Raw genomic sequence first — 20,733 nt, 5'->3', positions numbered from 1 at the left:
AGGAGAAGAAGAAGAAGATGAAGGAGAAGAATATGAAGGAGAAGAAGAAGAATACGAAGAGGAGGGCATAATAATCTAGAATTTATGTCATTTTATTAGCTTGCATGTGATAAGTCTGACCAACAATAAACTGTTGAAGTTTTTTGTTGTTGTTGTTGCTGTGTTGAACTGTTCAAGGTGCATTTTTCAGTGAATTTGGTGAAAGCAGGAAACTAAACTCTGACCCCCAGTGGTGAAAACAGGTTACAGCAAGTAAAAAAGAACAATCTACTGTTCAACACACACTTACTTTACATTACATTGAACTAGACTAAGAAGTCAACAGTTGTATATTGACACTTGTTAAATGAATGTGGCAAAACGTTTCACTGCATTTTCTATTATATTAGACTAATATTTACCTAATATAACACCTCTGCACGACAAATCACAAATCAACGCAGATAAGGTCATGAATATTGATAAGGTAGAGCACAGAACCGCCATGTGATTGGCTGATTACTCCTTCCATTGTAATACAAATCTATAAATTTCCTTTGAATATTATATAACGAATTTAAATATGTATAAAATAATTGTTGGAGGTGTAATCATTATAGATTATTATTATTATTGTGTATTAATGAAGAACATTGAGGTCTATTATTTAAATTTAAATCAGAGAAAAACGAATATATAACTTTCTACTGCAGAAATAGAAAAGAGTGAAATATCTTTATTCAGCCAATCGCATGCTCGTCTGTTCAACTTCATTAATATTCATGAACTTACCGTCTGCGATTTGAAAAATCGTCAGTGATTCAAGCCAATTAGAATCAGGGGGCGGGTCTAAGAAGTTCTAAGTGGCAAATTCAAACTGAACATGGCGGCTGAGAAAGATAATGAAGAAAACAAACAGAGCAGAAGGTAAGTAATGTTTGTTTTTTATTGGCTTGTATAAAACGTGAGTTTGATAAAAAAAAAAAGTGCGTATTTGTTCACTTACATTTATATTACAGTTATTTCAGGGCGCATTTTCAACATATTTGTGTTAGTATCGCATAGCTAGCAAAAGTAGCTTTGATGTGTTTTCGTTGACAGCTAGCTTTAGCGGTTAGCATTAGCGGTTAGCGTTAGCAGTTAGCATTAGCATCGGTTGGTTTTTCACATAGCTTCGAATATTGTATTCTTCAAACCCAAAAATTAAATATGGAAATATATTGTAGTTTATGTAAAACATGCGTCAATCGATATTCATATTTTAAGGCAACGGAGTTAGCTTAGTGTTTTGTTTATATCTGCTTTGGTTAGCTTTATCGCTAATGGCTTCTTAGTAGCTTTCGACTTGACAAAGTAACGACCTGCAATAAGGTTATTTTTAAAAAGACAACTACAATAATATACCGCACTGACCTGCAAGTATAAAGTCTATAATTAATTATGCAGACTGATATTATACCTATATGCATTTTGCTATCATTGCTAACACATTAGCAATTGCTATGAAAAAGTTGGTGTTTTTTTAACCCTATAAAGCGTGACATGAGTCTTATATGAAATAATTGATAGAATTAAAATAATAATAATAATTTTGGAAACTTAAAGCTGAAAAATGATTAAATAATAAAAAATAATTTTAACATCTGGGAATAAATACAAAACAGTAATGTTCATGTATTCTGAATTTCTTGTCTGAATTGGTAAGTATAACCTATAGATTATGAGAATTGTTTAATTGTCTTACTGAAACTTGATAACGACAAGATAATTATTAGCAAGATACATTAGGTTGAATAAAAAGTCACACACGATGTCGCTTGAAAGTTTGTAATCCCTTTAGAAATCTCTATATTTCTGCATCAATATGAACTCAGATTTTCCCAAAAGCAGACTAAGTGAACCCAGTCAAACAAATCACATGAATATATTAAACTTGGTCATTTTTTTATTCAGGAAAATGTTATATATGTATGTAATATATATCTCTATATTAATCACACAAAATCCCAGTGTGGAAGCTGGAATGAGAGAAGATTCTTCCAAGCCGTCGTGCAGGACTGGAGTTTACTTGGAGTTATTGCTGCATAAGGGCTCACAACAGATACTGAAAGCAAAGGTTCACAAAGTCACAGATCTGTAACGCTGGTTTTTTTTTTTAGAAGTATAACATTGCTGGCTTATTCGATTAATTTCCTTTGAGAAAATCTGATGTTTTTAGCTATATTTATGCAGAAATATATCAATTTCTAAAGCAAACAATGCAAAATTTTCAATTCCATTAGGTTGTAATTGGTTTAAAATTATATTAAGGTGATTTAATTTTTAATTAGTTTTTGTATTTGGCATTGTGGCAGGAATAATGCAGATTGCATTATGAAATTCAATACAGTGATGACTAAGATAAATTACCTTGTCTATCCGTATCATATTTGATATAGAAATATTCAACACAGTGTTACTATAACATTCAGTATAAAATATAAATTTATTATTAGTTGCTTGAATAAAGTACATATTCATAGTATTCCATAACAATTTCAAAATGAGCAAAGATGTCCTTGCAAAAAAAATAAACAATTTCAAAAAGAGCAAAGATGTCCCTGCAATAAACAAAAAAAAAACAAAAAAACTAGCAAGTCATTCCATAAATTCAGCCTTATTGGAAATGACAGCCTAAAGCCTGCAGATCATGGGTAAATCCACTAGGGGCGGTAGACAAGTCTCAGATTGTATACAACAGGTTTTTGAGGAAAATATTGATAATACAGGTGTTGCAGAGGTCTCATAATCTCATGTATCAAATATGATACATTTGCTGTTTTAGGGGTAATTTCTTTTTTCTCCATTCTGTTTTTGCCCTAGGGGAACAGTATGTAACATAGTCATAAGCCAGGAGATGCCTCAAAGCCAGCCGGTTATTTTCAACCCTGATTTCTTCGTGGAGAAACTGAGGCATGAGAAGCCCCAGGTTTTCTCTGAGCTCTTGCTGAGTAACATAAGTAGGCTCATTGATTTACCCGGAGCAGAATTTGCACAGCTCCAGGGAGAGGCAGACCTCAAGCTCCCCGCTTCGACAGGCTTCCTGCGCCTACCCAACTTCCTGAAGCGTAAAGGTGAACAAAACGCATCTCACATAGCAGTGCTCAGTGAGATCACACACCGAATTGTTAGAACAGCATTTTATCAATCAAATTTTCTAACTAATGATTAAGTAGAGAATAAAACACAATGGGAGATTGTAAAAATATCTATCTACACAATATGATATTTTTCTCTCAAAAAAGCAGACAGAGTACTTAAAAATAGACACAGGAATCCTTGTGGAATAACGTGCTTTCATTACTTGTAAATATAGCTGTGAAAAAATGTTTCTGAGCAAAGAGAACAGCATATATTGTGGGTCAGTAACAAAACTAATGATCAGTGATTGGTCGTTGGGAACATTGGCTCAAGTAAGTCCAAGTCAGGAGAACCTGCACTCAGCTTGTATGACCCACAGCTGTGATGTAAGTTGAGAGACATGTACAGGACTGTCTGAAATGACTACTGAAAATCACTGCAATCTACAAACTTAAAAGAACCTCTATGGGAACCAACAGGAATTTTAAATCAAAACCACCCACATGTGTAAACCCACTGTGTATTGTAGGTTGTCTGCTGTTCTGATGCGTCTACTTCTAAATGTTTTTTTTCCTCTGTGCTTTTACATTATCAATAAGTTTTGCAAGTTGTCACAGAAAACCAGTGTTATGTTAAACATGTTTTTGATTTCAGAGAAAGGAGTGATCTTTGGAGCACCATTAACTGAGGAGGGAATTGCCCAAATGTACCAGCTCATAGAGTATCTTGGAAAAAGTAAGAAATCGCTCTGTTACTCTTAGTCTGAACGTTAGTGAGTTGTAATGCAGTAGAGGAATCCATTGCACTGTCACTTCCTTGACCTTAAATGAACAAGTGAAAAGTAGACAGGACCTGTTTGGCCAAGTGAGTAATTTATTCTAATGTAGATGGCTCTTTCTTCTATCTGTCAGACCTACATGTGGAGGGTCTTTTCCGTGTGCCAGGGAACAGCATCAGACAGCAGGCGCTGAGGGAGTTGCTCAACAGTGGCGCAGATGTCGACCTGGACACAGGGGATTACCATCCGCATGACGCAGCCACACTGCTGAAGGCATTCCTGGGGGAGCTGCCTGAGCCACTGCTGACTCATCGCCATTACCATGCACATCTCAAAATAGCCGGTACTCCCTTACATGGATGACTGTTTTGGGCCTGCAAATACCTGTGGCCACTAATTTACACATTTATTTCTTTAGTTCACAAAGTGGTGTTCATGGACCTCTGGGGTTACAATCATCTCCAACCAACCATTATTATTTAATTATCATTGCGCTCATGTAGCCTGTTTGATTGGTTACTTGAGTTAAAAGGATTTAATAATAATAATAATAACGATTATCTAATTGTGTCCTGTTGGTGGAAAATTTCTGGAATAAAATGCTCCATGGTTCTATTAGGTATCCAAACTATTATTTAATATTATTAAATAATATGATTTAAAGAATGTTCTTAATATTTGAACAGTTAAGTCAGTTCGTAAATCAGTACTTAGGGCTTTGGAAATTATTTTAAAGTGGCAAGGAGTTTGAGAACGCTACGTTAAAGAATAGATTTGGCAATAAAGTTAGGTAAGATTAAACATGTGATTAGAGAAGTGTGCTATGTGTGTAAACTACTATTATGTCATGTCATAATCTGAAAGGACAATGCCACAAAAATTGTGCTCTTTCTTACAAAATAATGACACCAAGAACAAAAATAAATTACAGAACAAACACAAGATTAAAAAAAAAAGATATGATTTAAGATGGACAAAACAGTCAGTATGCTTGGATTAAATATTGGTATTTAACGCTTCTACATTTCACAGAGATTACTCTGTTCGACGAGAGAGGCAACAAGACGTCTGTGCCGAACAAAGAGCGTCAGATCGAAGCGCTGCAGCTTCTCTTCATGCTGTTGCCTCCAGCCAATCGCAGCCTACTCAAACTGCTGTTGGACCTGCTCTATCAGACCGCCAAGCATCAAGACAAAAACAAAATGTCTGCCTTCAACCTGGCGCTCATGTTTGCACCACACATCATATGGCCCAAAAATGTAGGTCTGAGTTTTATACCCTCTTTATTTTCTTATTGAGTGTTGCTGCCTTCTCAAAAAGTTTTTATACACAGGTGACCGCAAATGATCTGCAAGACAATTTGAATAAGCTAAACAACGGCATCACGTTTCTTATCAAGCACTCACAGAAGTTGTTTCGGGTAAGACAGTGAATTAGCTTGTCTTTGCGAGAGGTTATGGGAGGTTTGGCTACTAAGAGTCATTTCATTTTAGAAGTCCTTCTAGAAGTAATCTAATTAAGTCTATCTTATGGGCATGGATAATGATTTATTCTGTATTTTCTAGGCACCAACATACATCAAAGACCATGCACGGATGCTCTTCTCTGGCTCAGAAACTCCTCTATCAAAGGTTATAATTATTGAATTGTGCACTTTATGCACTGTGGTGTAGAGAGATCTTTTGTTTTGTTTTTTCCCTTTCTCTCCTCTGATCTGTCTCCTGGACTCATTAACACACACACATTGTGATTGTCATTTTCAGATGGTGCTTTTTTATTTTTTTTAACCTTCATACACAAACACGATTATAACTTTTGTTCCTGATCTGGTCGAGTTAAATTAATATTTGAATATAAGTGGGGGAAAATTAGCATATAAATTAAGTTTGTCTTTCATTGCAGTGTTGTAAAGCACTTACCCCCCCCTGTCTGTGATGGAACCTCATAGATGTCACACACGCATCTAATGTACATCAGAGTCTAAATCAATTCTGACATGTTGCTTTAGGATGACACGGCCCTGTGCGCCGTAGCCGGTGTTCGAGGCCTGCCTTCTAAGAGAAGCAGCGAGGAGGATGGCAGTGGAAACCAGCAGCACACACAGGAGGCTCTGCGTGAGCTTTTTCAGCATGTCAGCAACATGCCCGACTCTACAAAGAAGAAGAAACTCATTCGACAGGTAAGCCGTTGCTTCCCACCGGCTTTGCTGATGTGGTGAATGCCAAAGGTTTGTCCATTGTCTTTAAAGCCACACTACATACAGTGTCGTGTGTTGGTACTCATGCTGAATGAACAGTACATTTTATAGTTTAACAAGCAGGGAACTCCAATACGTGACAGCCCGAGATCTTCAGGCCAAAAGCACGGTCGCTCCCGGTCGTTCGGCGGCCTCATCAAGGTCTGCGTTTGCTTTCATTTTTAATCTCTCGCAGTATTTCAATTCTGTGAGGACACAGAAAGACAGTTGTATCATTATTACACCTAGAAATCATTTTCTTTAAAACAGAGAAAGGTTTTGGGGAATCCGGTCACAAACGACAGAGCTGGATCTGGGACGAGCCACACCAAAGAGGTGAACAAGGAAAATGTAAGTTACGGCTGAACCTCAAACTGTCTTCAAATTTGATATGTAATTGTATTCGATATGCAGATAACACTTTACATTACAATACACTAAACTAAAGCGATTTAATACTTTGGGTAACATTAATGGGTTAAAAGTAACACGAACGCAATTCATGTTTTTTTGTTGTTTATATATTTTTTTACATAACCAAAGGCTAAATGTTTACACTGAAAATTCCAACCAAGACTAATTTTGCAATGAGTGTTTAATCAATCAGCAAAATCACGTTTTAACCTATTACTTAATATCACTTACTTAACTATATTTATCCTTCAGTTTTGTTGATTAATTTTTGTTTTATTTCATACCTCTTTTCAGGGTTCCACATCTGTCAAAAGAACTCCTCCTTCTCCAGCACAGCACTCCAGTTTGAGCCTGTAACTTTTCATTTTGTAAATTAATTTTTGGATCAGGTTTGCATAGTGTTTATTTGGGCTCCGATGTGACCTCCAACTTGTTAACTATGCAAGCAAGATGAATTTCCAGACCAGTACGTGTAATTTACACGACGTTCGGATTTTACCAGTCGCAAATGTCTCAAATTTACAACTAGGAATGAGAAATGAATTGTAAATGAATTATCCGTTTGTGAACGATATTTATAAAAAAAAAGAAGAAAAAGAAAGAAGTATAAATTGTCCCAAGCATGTAGCATCTACTCAGAAAGGTCAGGAATGGAACGTGTATTCAGAAAGGTCAAGGATGTAGCGTGTATATATACACGGGTATGTGAAACTAGCATGACTAGACATCCAGTACATCTAAAAACAACATCCTGCCATACTAGCGTGTGGTTTTGTCCTTTTATGGCATACTACACTGTATGAATATACAGAGGTTTAGGGTGTAATTGTGGTTGTAAAAAAAATTTAAATTCTTGCATGCTACACAGCTAGTCAGTGTTATTTAGGCTGTTACACTGAGCATTTTGATATCTGAGAGGATTTCGAAAGTTTGATTTTGAATCTTGTATTTTTAGGGAAAGGGAGATGAATAGCGGGAAATGAGTTTCTGTACCTTTGCGATCAGAAGGTTTTTTTTTGTTTTGTTTTCTTTTTCCCCTTTAGGATTTAAAACATTTTTATGTTGTAATAGACTTTATGACTCAAATGCATTATCACTCCAAAGCACATAACCGAAATGACCCCAGGGTCAGCTTTGTGAACGACGATATAAAGAGAGCTGTTTACAAAAGGAACGTATTTAAAAATCTCCATTGATTCACTGTTTTATTTTTATAGTTTTATAGTATTAATTTAAACAAGAAAATATAACAGACTCTTGGGATGGTTTACATCTTTCTTTCTGGGGAAGGGATAATATTTTCTGTTTTAACTTTTCTTTTCTTTTTTTTTATGGGGAGATTTTAAATGTGAATAAGCTTGAGCCAGACTATATTTCAGACGTGTATTAACGTGTCTTATTTTGATAACTCTGATTTTCATCTCTTCAACTGCTGTCTGTTTTTTTTATACTTTATGGAGTTAACCACTATTTCATTTAAGATCGCTTTTAAGTTATTTCTTTTAATATTTTTATATGTGAAAGTGCTTTATGTTATGTGAAACAAACCCCACCCCCATTCCCCATTCCCCACACACCAGGTTTACTTGTTTTATTTTATTTTTCTTTTGGTTTGTTTTTCCTCCATATGGTGACATCGCATTGTTCACATTTTTACCTCCAACTTTACCAGTAACTAGCAGTGTATGTTACCATATGGGTTTAAGTCATAGCTGTATTGTACAGTGCCTTCAGCTTTTGACATTAAAGCAAAAGTATTAAAATCCCTCTTTTTTTGTGTGTGTGTAAATATGATCAAGGATGTAACAAACTTTCACAATTATTCACTCATCTCATTGAGGTCCAGCATTATTAAGTGTAAAAAAAACAAAACATTCAGATATTAAATATAATAGTTTGCCAGAATCTCTGAAGCAAAAATTAATTTGTATAATTTGCATTTGTTTTTCAGATTCACAGCAAACACTTATTTCATTCACCATTTAACAAGTGAACATTAAGGCTTAAGTATGTGCTTTTTCATGGTCTGGCTTATGATGGATCTGGAGCTAACAGGACACCGTACCAGTGAGCAGCACTCACACTCTCAGTCACACTTCTGGGGACATTTATTATCCAACTGCCATGTTTTTTGGGTTGCTGGGAGGAAACCAGAGAACTCTGAGGAAACCTGAATGGACAATGTCACAATGTCAGCTGTGCTCTTACTCTCTTTCTCTCTCTTTCTCTCGCTCTCTCTTTTTCTCTTGCTCTCGCTCTTGCTTTCTCTCTCTCTCGCTCTCTTTTTCTTGCTTTTCTCTTTTTCACTCTTACTCTCTCTCGCTCTTACTCCCTTTCTCTCTCTCTCTCTCTCTCAGCTGAATATAAATAATTGATTTGTTCCACAGTGTTGAATTCTTTAATCTTCTTGGTCAGTCACTATTGTCCAGCTGTAGTTCATGTTAATGCCCACATTCTAATGCTACAGTTTCTATAATAACAATTCATTCATAAGGGTGATCATTCATAAGGGTTTATTATTACACTACATTTGATAGTGTTAAGTTTTTAGAAGACATCCAACATTTCTGGAAGGTTGTCTCTGGTGTCAGCACTTGGCAACAGTGAGGTTTCTTCAGGATGGAGATCTTTTCAATGACCTTTAAAGAGCAGGGTGATGTTTATGGTCTAGCTGTAAAGTGCAACTTGTTTATTGATAAATATTGATCACCTGCATATTGCTGTGAAATAAGGGGAATAAGATTCACCTCATGGTTTGGGTGATGTTTGAATAAGGTTCACCTCATGATGTTTCACCTTAATTATTGTCCAACGACATTTAACACAAAGTTCTCCTGCTTATTTAATGCTTAAGCCTCTCTCCCGCCTTCTCTCTCTCTCTCTCTCTCTCTCTCTCTCTCTCTCTCCCTCTCCCCCTCGCTCTTTTTCCTCTCCCCGTCCTCTCTCTCTCCATCTTTTTTCCTATTACTTTCTCTCTCTCTCTCTTGCTCTCTTTTTCCTCTCCCCCTTCCCCTCTCTCTCTCTCTTTTTTTTCTATTACTTTGTCTCTCTCTCTCTCCCCCTCGCTCTCTTTTTCCTCTCCCACTTCCTCTCTCTCTCTCTCTCTTTTTTTTCTATTACTTTGTGTCTCTCTCTCTCTCTCTCTCTCTTTATCTCTCTCTCTACACACACACACACACACACACACACACACACACAAAAGGAATGAGCTTCAAGCTTGAGTTGCAGCCAAAATAGAGTTAATGCCTAAAATCTGCTGGAATGATCCTGCCATGTAACATATGAACTTATTTTTTTATGCTCCAGTCTTTGGATGCTGTTATCGTTATTTATTTCCCGTTTTTTATTCCAAAGGCTTACTGGAAGTTCTTCATTTCACCTTGACATTGGCATGAGCATGAAAGTTGATAGAAATGAGCATCATCAGCTGTAGGTCATGCATGCAGTTATTTGTAAAATGAACTGATAAAATTGAAACAAGACTGAAATCTCACTGAAAGTTTTAGGGTTTGAAAAAGCTGGAAAAAAAAATTTCACGTGTGGAATTCACGATTTTTTTTTTTCAAATTGTGGTTAATGTTATTTCAATATTCGCCACAAGGGGGAGCAAGAGCTAGAAAACCATGAAGTTCTTGTCACACATGCAGTTAGTTTATCTGTGCTTAGCATGAGTCCATGAAAAAATCTGTTATTTAGAAACTTTTTCTTTAATCTGACCCACTATTGATCATAGAATCACTGAAATAAATGATTTGCGTCGCTTTTTATTGAATAATTTGCTCCATTTCTGATGCTTATACGTGACTCATTTGCTAAAATATGATTAAAACTTCATAATACCAAATAAATCAAATTAAAAAAAACAAAAAAAAAAACCCAGTATTTCATTTTGCACAATCCTTGCCATTTCATTCCTGGCATTGTAGCCCGAATTTGTACAAGCCTGGCTCACAGACGCCCAAGGAGTTCTGTTTTCTCTCAATGTGACTAAATGTGGAATTCGCAGAATCTATGTTTAGAGTGTTGAAGTCGAAATAACGGGCCTCGTTTTTCTTTGCTGCTTACCCTCCGTCTGCATGCACTTATCTCCTGGCTCTTGACAGCTCTTTAAACCTTCAGTTACTTATTCAATAAGTAATAAGGCATGTTGTTCCTGCTGAGCTGTTCCTCTCATTAATGCTGTTTTATATCCACTGACAGAATTACTGTGATGTGTTTGCATAAAGCCTATATGTGGTATTGCGGGTACGTTATACTACTCAGAGCCGGACAGTTTGATTTGTTCCCATGTGAAGGCCTCTGTAGGGACCGAGCGAAGGGAAACTGTAGTGTTAGACTATTTTAAACGTCCTACCCTAGAGTCTCAATTCATGCAATGATATGAAACAGTTCTCTGGGCTTGGCGTACAGATATTATGTAATCATCATATTCTCTGTAGTGTCCAGCAGTCATTTAGCCAGTGATATGTCTAATTTAGTTTTAAGTGGGTTTTTCTTTTTTGAGTAAAGAAATCGTTTGGATTGTCATCAAATTCACACACATTTTCCACGTACCTCAAACTCAGCCAAGACGTGTACGGTGTCCCAATTTTGCTCCCTTGCTTCCGCACTAAAGTTTCAGTATTAACGTAGTTAATATGTAATGGAAACTTCTGACCACCAATTCGCATCATGCAAAAAAACAAAAAACATATTTTTCTCCTGCTGAACCATCCATTCAATGAAAACCAACAAAAAACAAAACAAAAAAAAAAATGAAACAGTAGCATGATTAGCACCATAAGGATCGCTGTGGTTAAACACAGCGGTTTGTACATCATCACATTAGATCATTAGGGCCAGTTTTACTGGCTCGTAATGTACTCACGTCTATACAAGTCGGCGCTGTGTATTTAAACCAGAACAAAGACTTTCTATCCTTTCCTTTTTGTTTACGTGCCTGTCGTTTCTATCGCCAAGTTATTTCTTGACGTTTACAAAATGACTAAATCTTATTTCTTCTTAAACTCGTTGTAAATGAAACCCTGTTGTAAATACTACACGTAGATAAGGCTAACTTTGACCTATCATAATTAACATCGCTGACGTTTTTCTATTGAGATAAATATATTTAAGTCGATTAATAGCATTTATTCGTAAATAAAGTCGGTAAGTTTGACGTATCGACTCGACTGAGCGTCTATTAGCTTACTGTGTGTCGAGTCGCACACGTTCTCTCTATGCGAGGGTTGATTGGATAGATCGGTTATGCTGGAACGTCTCCTAAGTGCAGGATAAAGCGCTTCCTTAAATGATTGACGTTGTTTAACGTAAAATGGGTCGTTTCGGTTGGTTGTTACTGACAAATATATTGACGTATTTACCGTATAATTCATAGATCATAACTGTCTAATTGGATCGAAGTAGTTTTTGTAATCGGACCCCAGATATCCTGTGTTGTCCTTTTCAACAGAGCTAGCACAATAAAAGTAATAAAAGTGCCGTGTGCCCTGGACTTATGGTCCAAATCAGGAAGTGAAAGGAACTCCCTTAAGTCTTTTGATTAATGTGCGGTAAACGTGATATTTGCTCCTTCTCGTCTTTCTCATCAGGATCTACACCAGTGCTGTCACGGCTAAGCGCCTCTCTCTGGCAGGTCTGTTTAGGCTATCACACATTCTTTTCCTCTCTTTGAAAAAAACAGCTGATTTGTTCATCTTTTCTACTTATACGAACAACGTGGTGGACTGTTACGGATACTCGGAAAATTTTGGAAAGTGGGGAACGGCTCTAAGTAACATAGTAAAGGATCATTAATGCTTTAATCAGTTCTTCAGCAAAGTTTTGTTCAAAGTAGGAAAGCGTAATCCATCACTGTCTGCTCATTTGCTTCCAACACCTCAGGTTACTATTGTGCAGCGAGTGATAACTAATATGATACTAGCATTCGATTGCTTCCATTGTGTCACTTTCTTTGAAAGGTTTCCAGGAACACCCAGAGGAACTTGAAGCAGAAGAAAGTGTAACTCTATTAGAGCTCTTGGAGTTCATATAATTTATTTGCCTCATTTATTTAAGAGGTTCTATACATACTGTAATATTTGGACCTGAATATGCTATCTAAGAAGAAAGGCCCATGGCTTCGTTAAATAGCCAGAATATCATTCTTCTCATGTTAATAGTAATATTTCAGTCATTCTTTAGTACTGAGCTGCCTGACTTTTCTTCTCTTCAGCTCCCTGGCGGCTAAAAGTTCGAGACCTGCTGTGTTCAAAGTTACTTTGTCTTCTTTGCAATTCTACTAATCCTGTAAAAAACAAAACAAGCAAGTGAAATGTACTGATGTGTCTATATTTTAGCTCTGACACACACTACGGTTACACACACACACACACACACACACCATACCTGTGAACGCACTCTGTTTTGCTCTGTGTAACTAAACCAACCCTGTCCCCTGTCTGTAAGGTCTTCTCAAGAGAGCGTATGCATCGAATTGACTAACGTGCCCCAACCTTGTCGTACCATTTAATCAGGGGTCAGTGTTTTGGAACACGGGACGCTGTAAATCGTACGCACGTGTGTATGTGTGGATGCCCAGTGCTGCACTGAGATGCCTGAGAGATTGTAGGGGGTGAGGGTGGTGTGTTTAGGATTGGGGGAAGGAACACTGGATGAAGGGGAGGGGATATGGGAGGAGCTTGGGAGCTGCTATTTGTAGATCTTTGTGATGGATGACTGCTGTGTGTGTATATGTGTGTGCGTGTGTGTGTAAGAGAGAGTGTGAGAGTGTTTTTTTTTTTTTTTTCTTTTTGGTGTTCCTCTGTTCCCCTCTGTGTAGGCAGCCAGAAGAGTGCAGGAGTGGGAGGGAAGCAGACACAGACGCCGAGCACAGCGAGAGAGACAGAGACAGAGAAAGAGACAGAGTTTTCTTTAGGAAGTGAAGCACGACAGAAGAGGACGAGAATCTTTTTTTTTTTTTTTTTTTTTTTTTTGGTGGGTCTGTCTTTCCCCCTTACCATTATAACAATCAAAACAGGACAAGTCTGACCTAAAGTAGACATTTCTTCTACTTCTGAGGACAAAAAAAAATTACCTTTTATACATTTATTTTTGTTTCATACGTAGTCTTTCTCCCACACGTTGTGTGCGCTTTGCTTTCAGCATAAGGACTTCTGCAGCAGTAGCAGCAGCTTTGTAAAGGGAAGGAAAAAAAACAACAATCTCTTAAGGACAGGCAGTTAAAGGAGTTTTACGGAGCTGTGGATCAGTCATGCCCATGAGAGGCTGTAGGGCATGGAAATGGGCACTGCTTCTGTGTGGTGCCCTGTTTGCCCACCGTGCCACGGCGTGCCCGGCTCTGTGCACCTGCAGTGGCACCACCGTGGACTGCCACAACCTGGGGCTCAAGAGCATTCCCAGGAACATCCCAAGGAACACTGAGCGACTGTGAGTAGCCTCTCAAGCACAACCTTTCCTCCTGTAGGAAATATGATGTTTAGTGAAGTAAAAAAAATCTGTATTAATCTTCAGGGCAGGTGTAAAGAGGTCCAGGTAGAAAGAAAAGAGAATAAACGTATGCAAGGAAATGCGTCTGTGATTGACACACTGACTTGTGTGCGTGTGTTGTGTGTGTATGCATGCTGCTGGTGGTACATGAGTTCTGTTAGTTTAGTGTTTGAATTTTAACATCTTCTTAACTTATGTCTTATTCTGTAACCTATTCCCTAATGCTCCTGTATCTCTTTGGAGGTTTCTAAGACACCGAACTTCGATGAAAGTCAATTTTTGTCCTGCTGATTTTTTTATTATATCGACAGTGTAACAGTGTTAAAAAAAAAAACTCTTCTCAGGACAGAATGTGTTTGAATCTGTGGATGTGTCTAAATCAGTGTGGAAATCAGCAACATGGTGCTTAATTATGTGGCTAGTGTAGTGAGAGTGTCTCATCAGCAGCTGGTCTGCAGAAGGAACTAACAAGCGGCTCAGTCTGCACATCAGCCGTCCTCTCGTCTCTCTCTCTCTCTCTCTCTCGCTCTCTCTCTCTCTCTGTCTCTGTCTCTCTCTGTCTCTTTCTTCCTTCCTACAATCTTTTGTAACACTTTAAAATATTCATGTTGTAATTAATTTCCGAGGACTAGAAATGGGAAAATTGATTGTACCGGTTTCAGGTTTAGAATATCTCTGATAAATTATACATGGCAAGGAAATTGTGTGTGTGTGTGTGTGTGTGTGTGTGTGTGTGCGCGTGTGCGTGTGTCAATCCAATCTTTTTTTTTTTTTTTTGGTGACAGATGGAACAAAATCTTCCTTGAAATATCTGCGTTTCTTTTTTCTTGATCAGTTCTGGGCTGTTATTTTTCTAGCAAATCATGAAATCATGATAAAATGATGCACTTCCAGATTATTTAACATAAGAAATCTTTCCATCCAGTGGCCCCATTGTGTCGTGGTCATTTTTCAAGGTGATTGCTCAAGTCAAATAAACCACACACAAGTCCCTAGTGATTTTATCCCAGACTCTTATGACAAATTGACGATACCTTGCATGCTTTCCTAATTGCTTCTGTTTTTTTCCTGTGGAATTCCTTTCTTTCTTTTTTATTTGAGTTTTATTTTCTTTCAAATGGGCATCCAGACAAACTCAAATAAGAGGATTTGAACTCAAATGATTCTATGTTGCACTTTCATGAGAAAACCCACTACATGCCCACTGTTTGTCCCGGAACTAATACCGAACGCAACTTTAAATACACGTTTAGCTTCTAGATGAGCAAATACGTAGGCGAAATTTTTATATATTCATAAATGGATACGTATCAGCTTGTTTCAGTGCAGACAAAAAAAAGGGATTTCTCTCTCGGTCAGGATAAAGTGGCTCTGAAAGGGTTGATTGGTACAGACATCCACTCAAAAAATGCCCTTGCAAGCAGAAGCTGTGTTATACATGCTGACAAGGTTCTGTGTATGTGTGCGTGTGTTGTAGTGTTGGGGGCTGTAATGTGTGCATGGATGTCGAATCCCATCTGTACTCGTCAGAAAGCGTTTCGATTGTCCTGACCTTTCTGCTCGTGTTCCTTAACGACTGCAGCCACATGTGCCAAACTCGCACCCCCATACGAGACTTCGTCCTAACCAGCTTTTGCTAAATATACTAGACAATGAGCCCCACATTCACAATGCATTCCCAAAGCTGTGAGGTAAAAGATGCAGGTCTGCACATTGTACATCCTAACTGCATAAAAACGGTTACTAAATATGTTTTCCGAGCAGATTATCCAGCTTTGGGAAACGTTCTTCTTTCTCTTTAATGTACCACATCTTGTAGTTTTTTTTCATGCTAATGCATTTATGTATATACGCAACGCCGCACTGCCGAGATCAAGCGTGGCTGATTGTGCTGAAACCATGCTGTCTGATTTGGGATTCTCTTTGTAGTTAGATGGCTCAAGTGTCTTTTCTTGCCTCTTTTTTTTTGATTGTTTATTGATTTAACCATCGAGGGTTTGAAGGATGAGTACAGATACTGCATAAAGAAAGAGTTTAAGCTGCATAATGAGTGAGTGTTTAGAGCTTGGTTGTAACTTCAGCTCTAGTCTAATAAGATGTACAGAGTATATGGTTTAATTGAATTAATTGAAGGTTGTTTGTAGAAACTCCTTCAAAATCATAAAGACTTCTATAAAAAGAACCCAGAGCAGCTTGCTGGAGTGACCTCTTTAACAGATATCACTTCGGCAAGGCTTTTAAGTCATTATAGAGGCGGCATGGTGGTATAACAGGCAGGTTTTGCTACCTCACATCTCCACAGTCCCAGTGGTGGGGCAGTAGCGGCTCAAGCGGTTAAGGCTCTGGGTTTGTTGATCGGAGGATCAGGGTTCAAGCGCTTGAGCAAGTCCCATAACACTCACTGTTCTCTGACCCCAACCTCCAAAGTTGTGATAGACAGATTTTCACTGTGCTGTAATGTATATGTGACCAAAAATAAAGGCTTGGTCTTCCATCCGGACCTGGAGTTACTGTCCGTGTAGAGTTCTGCATGTTCCTATGTCCCATTCCATTTAAGGTATTTTCCGTCACATGTCTGATATTTTTGAGATATTTTCCAGATCCAAAACTTTTAGCGGGACGAATCAGTTACTGAAGCTAAACAAATAAATAAAATAACATTTATTTTCCCCTAATTTAGTCTTGGTCTCTTCCCACCCAACAGCTAATTGTCCCGATCACATCCACACCACAGCTACCAATCAGGGAAGACGAAGTCTATCATATACATTCTCCAACACATGTGAAGCTAACTTTCTATATTTATTCAAACACGCTCAGGAAAAAACGCTATCTGTGCTTTTCTACATGCATGATTGGCTAGTGTCACTGTGATTGATAAGGAAGAGCGTGACTAATTTTGCTCTCTTGGACTCTTGCTGTGACATCATCAGGATTCAGATTTGTGATCTGTGGATGCAAGGGGCAAATGCTTTCCTTTTGCCCTACTCTGGAGTGTTGCTCAGTAGTCTTTGATTAAGGCCCTTTAAAGAAACGTCGGAGTGGATCATGATGACAACTTTGCTGAAAAATTCCTTCCTTTAACCCACTTAAGTAGAAACAAAAAAAAAACTTTCATTTGCTTTATAGAACCCTTGAAGGTTTCTGTTACGTTCTTTTTAAAGGCATACAATAAAAAAAAAACTTTCTTGAAAACCAGAACCATTAAACACCCAAACAACATTATGCAACCTTTTGATCAGTTGCCAGATGATACACATCAAATCAAACCACAGGGCAAATCCAGCTAAAAAGAAAAAGATTTCCCAGGCTCATGCCTTCTAAAGGGTCTCATACATATTGTGACATCGGGCAGGAGTATCCTGTCACATGACATACTATATGACCCTTTTTTTTTTTTTTTTACAGATGGTTTAGTTTTAGGAATGTGGATTATTTGAGGAATCCTAATGATGAGTATGGTGGTAAATTAAAGGTTGTGTAGAGCAGACACATTTTCATTCCACACATTCCCATCATCTCATAAGCCATGGTATTATATTAAATCTTATTGGCAAGCAGGATCTGATAGATTTCGGTTAAGGTGAGCATAATGAGGATTGAGGAGAAGAGCTTAAAGATCAATCACGACGTAACATCAGTGACAAGACAGCTTTTAACCTAAACCGTGAGCAGAAAATTTGTCAGCTCAGTATCTTAATTTATGTGAACTGCAATCAGACAAACCTTTTACTTAAGTAGGAGTGTCAGAGAACCACAAAGACATGGCAACCCAGCCACAAGGCTTCTTCCATTTACTCCGTATCAGGTACTTTCTAGAAGAATAAGTTGAAGGTATTCCGTCTGTTACAAACTGTTGTGAGCAAAACATCCACAAAGCACAAACACAAACCCTGTATTTGCTCAGAGGGAATGAAAGCCTGCGTGTGTTCTCCGTCTCAATGTGCTCAAGCGCTCCATGTCCCTGAAGCACAACTTGTTTCCAGTTACTAGTTGAACAGTTTGGCATATTCAATTACAGGCATGGATGTTTGATTTACTGGCAGTTGCTGACTTTTGTGCTGTTAAGTGCACCTTGTAAATGAGGTTTACTTTCAGACTCCTACACATGGGTACAGTCAATTGCAGAATTGTTGGCACCCTTCATTTAAATAAACACAAACTGGAAAAAGAACTGCATTGAGTAATATTTTGAGCCTAAATATATAGACTTTCTAAACAATTAGCAAGATTAATATTTGTGAGGTTAGAGGAGGGACGCCAGCACCGAAATGTTTCCTGAAATATCTAACAAGGTTGGAAATATTTTGTCCAGTTCTCCATGCACATTTTCGATCCTTTATATTCTTAGGATTGTGCATTTGGACTGCCCTCAATTTTAGAACTGGTATGCTGCGTTGTGATTTTGTGTTGCTGCAGCCATTTCTATTTTGACTTGGATGTATGTTTGAATCTTGTTGGACGATCTATCTATGACCAAGTCTTAAAAGCAACCAGGCATTCAGTTGAAAAGTCTGTGTTGTTGTTCAAGGGCCATTGATTGGCGTCCTGTACAGGATGCGTTCATTCCTTCCTCCAGTGTTTCCAGGTAGGCTTGTGATCCAATAAGACCAGTACAAAGCCAATATTCCTTCCAGAAAGATGCCAGTTCTCATGGGGGTGGATCTGGAGCCTATCCCTGTGCATTAAAGGCAGGGTCTCTGATTTTAGAGAAATGCTTCAGAAAACTGAGTCGGGCCGAATAATAAACAAAAATCAAAACAAACGTGCAGCCAATGAGCAGAAAGGGGCGGGTCTTGTCAATATACGGCAGAGAGAGTGGTCAGTGTGCATGTGTGACATTAGCAGAAAGCGGTTTTAACATTGACATGGAGGATAAAAACAAAGAAAGAAAGCGAAGAAAGGTTTACGATAAAGTAGGACCCGTGTTAATATAGGATCAGCTTTCCAGCGCTGCCGAGAACTGAAGGAGCAGGAAGTTGCCCACATATTCACAGATTGGAGTTTCCTGAGTCAATAACTCCTGAGCTAAACACTGTTACTACACAAATAACACCTCTTTTCTATCGTAGTAATGTAGAGACGCAGCTACAGCCACGTTTTGTGTAGTAACAGCGTTTAGCTCAGGAGTTATTGATTCGGGAAACTCAACTTTACTTAAGACACCGAGGCGCTTTTTTCCTTCTCGATAGATGAGTAACGTTGGTTTTGCTTTGTTTCACAGAACTAATATATGCCGTCCTTTGCATGATTATGCTTGTGTGTCATTTTTGCTTGTTTGTTTATCTGCAATCGTATTGTTCTTCCCTTCAGCTATGATAAAGACACATTTCTTTCCATTGTTTGCCTGGGTTACGTATGTATGTATGTGTGGGCGGAGCTATCAATACAGGGGTGGGACCCATTTGGGTTAGGGGCGTGTTTGTTTTGGTGATTTTATATGTCAACATTGGCTTTCAAACATCGGAGACCCTACCTTTAAGTATGAGGTTAGAATATACACATCACAGAGCACCATGTACACATACATTTAATGTACATTAACCCTAGGGGCATTTTGGTGATTTGTACCCAATCTACCAGCTAAACAGAAAAGCATTTGTGGGAATGGGAGGTAGTGGTGAATCCCAGACCCATCTCCTACCTCCCCTCCTCTTCTTCTTTACTTCCATCATTTGCAGTGAATCTGTGACTCCTAAAATGTCAGGTTTATTTCACACATGGCTGAGTTTGGTTCTGATGGCCTTGCTATAAGCAGGGGGGTCAGTCCAATGGTTTGCAACATGACTCTAGCAATTCTAGCGTCTAGACTAATCGGGCAGTAGACTCGTTTTCCCCCCTGGCTGTATGGCTACAGATTGAGTTTGCAATCCATTCACTCCTAAGGTAATTTAAGCAAGGCCATTGCAGGTCAGTGTTGATGTGGTCGATTACCTCACGACACCTTTTTACCAGGTTCTCTTGCTCCAGGGACTTGTCAGGATCTTCATAATGGCTGGTGATAACAAATGGTAAAAGCATGTTGAATAAAAAGATGGCTTATCAAATTCTCAAATACGTTTTAATACTTGAAATGTTCTAAAATAAAAAATATCTTTTTTTCAGTATTAATCGTTTTATTAACACGTGATCTTCAATAGCATCCAAAATGTATATTCTAATAGAAAATACTCTTTCATTTACATGTTGATGTATTTGCAATTTGTATATTTATATCAAACATTAACTAGTAGACTGGGATTTATTTCTATCTAAAGAGCATAATGCAATTATTGAGGCCCTCCAGGCTCAACGCAGCCGTCAACACTGTCACGTGCATTAAATAACCAAGAGTCTCTGTCAAAACTTGTAACTGTGTTATAGAGCTACAGTAAATTCTGGATCTTTCTCTCCAACAAAATATACCAGAATCACTAAGTACATGACAAAATATTTAAATATAATAATTTTCTTTGTTAGAATTACATTTTTCTTTAAAGGACAGTGATGCATGGTCTAGTTTTGTATTACTGTGATCTATCAAGTGTTTTGCTTCCTGGGTTTTCCCCAATGTTCAATCTCATTGACACTGATAGTGAGTGTAGTTCTGTTTAGTCAGCACTGTACCTGCAACAGTAACGTATTATAGAAAGTGTTCCTGCCAAAAAAAAAAAAAAAAATCCAGCCAGCATTTTAACTTAATTCATCTCTCTATTTTAAAAGCTAATGATTCACAATG

At 38.0% G+C, this 20,733-nt stretch overlaps 2 protein-coding genes across 3 annotated transcripts in view; both read left to right on the top strand.

Annotated features, from left to right (window-relative positions):
• Positions 1–803: 803 nt before the first annotated feature.
• Positions 804–8,290, top strand: arhgap19 (Rho GTPase activating protein 19). Its single transcript, XM_060864345.1, has 11 exons — positions 804–906; positions 2,842–3,092; positions 3,754–3,834; positions 4,011–4,220; positions 4,910–5,136; positions 5,211–5,297; positions 5,443–5,508; positions 5,886–6,056; positions 6,186–6,275; positions 6,384–6,464; positions 6,822–8,290. Exons 1-11 carry the CDS (start codon positions 863–865, stop codon positions 6,882–6,884), a joined length of 1,371 nt encoding a protein of 456 aa, XP_060720328.1. The 5' UTR covers positions 804–862; the 3' UTR covers positions 6,885–8,290.
• Positions 8,291–13,385: 5,095 nt separating this feature from the next.
• Positions 13,386–20,733, top strand: part of slit1a (slit homolog 1a (Drosophila)) — an 88,632-nt gene continuing 81,284 nt past the window's right edge. For both annotated transcript variants that reach the window (XM_060864344.1, XM_060864343.1), the window contains exon 1: positions 13,386–13,955. In XM_060864344.1, coding sequence (XP_060720327.1) covers positions 13,780–13,955 — 176 coding nt within the window. In that variant the 5' untranslated portion in view covers positions 13,386–13,779. The remainder of the gene's footprint in view (positions 13,956–20,733) is intronic.

Source organism: Tachysurus vachellii, chromosome 2, assembly GCF_030014155.1.
Source record: "Tachysurus vachellii isolate PV-2020 chromosome 2, HZAU_Pvac_v1, whole genome shotgun sequence".
NCBI lineage: Eukaryota > Metazoa > Chordata > Actinopteri > Siluriformes > Bagridae > Tachysurus > Tachysurus vachellii.
This window is presented reverse-complemented; position numbering and strand designations above follow the sequence as displayed.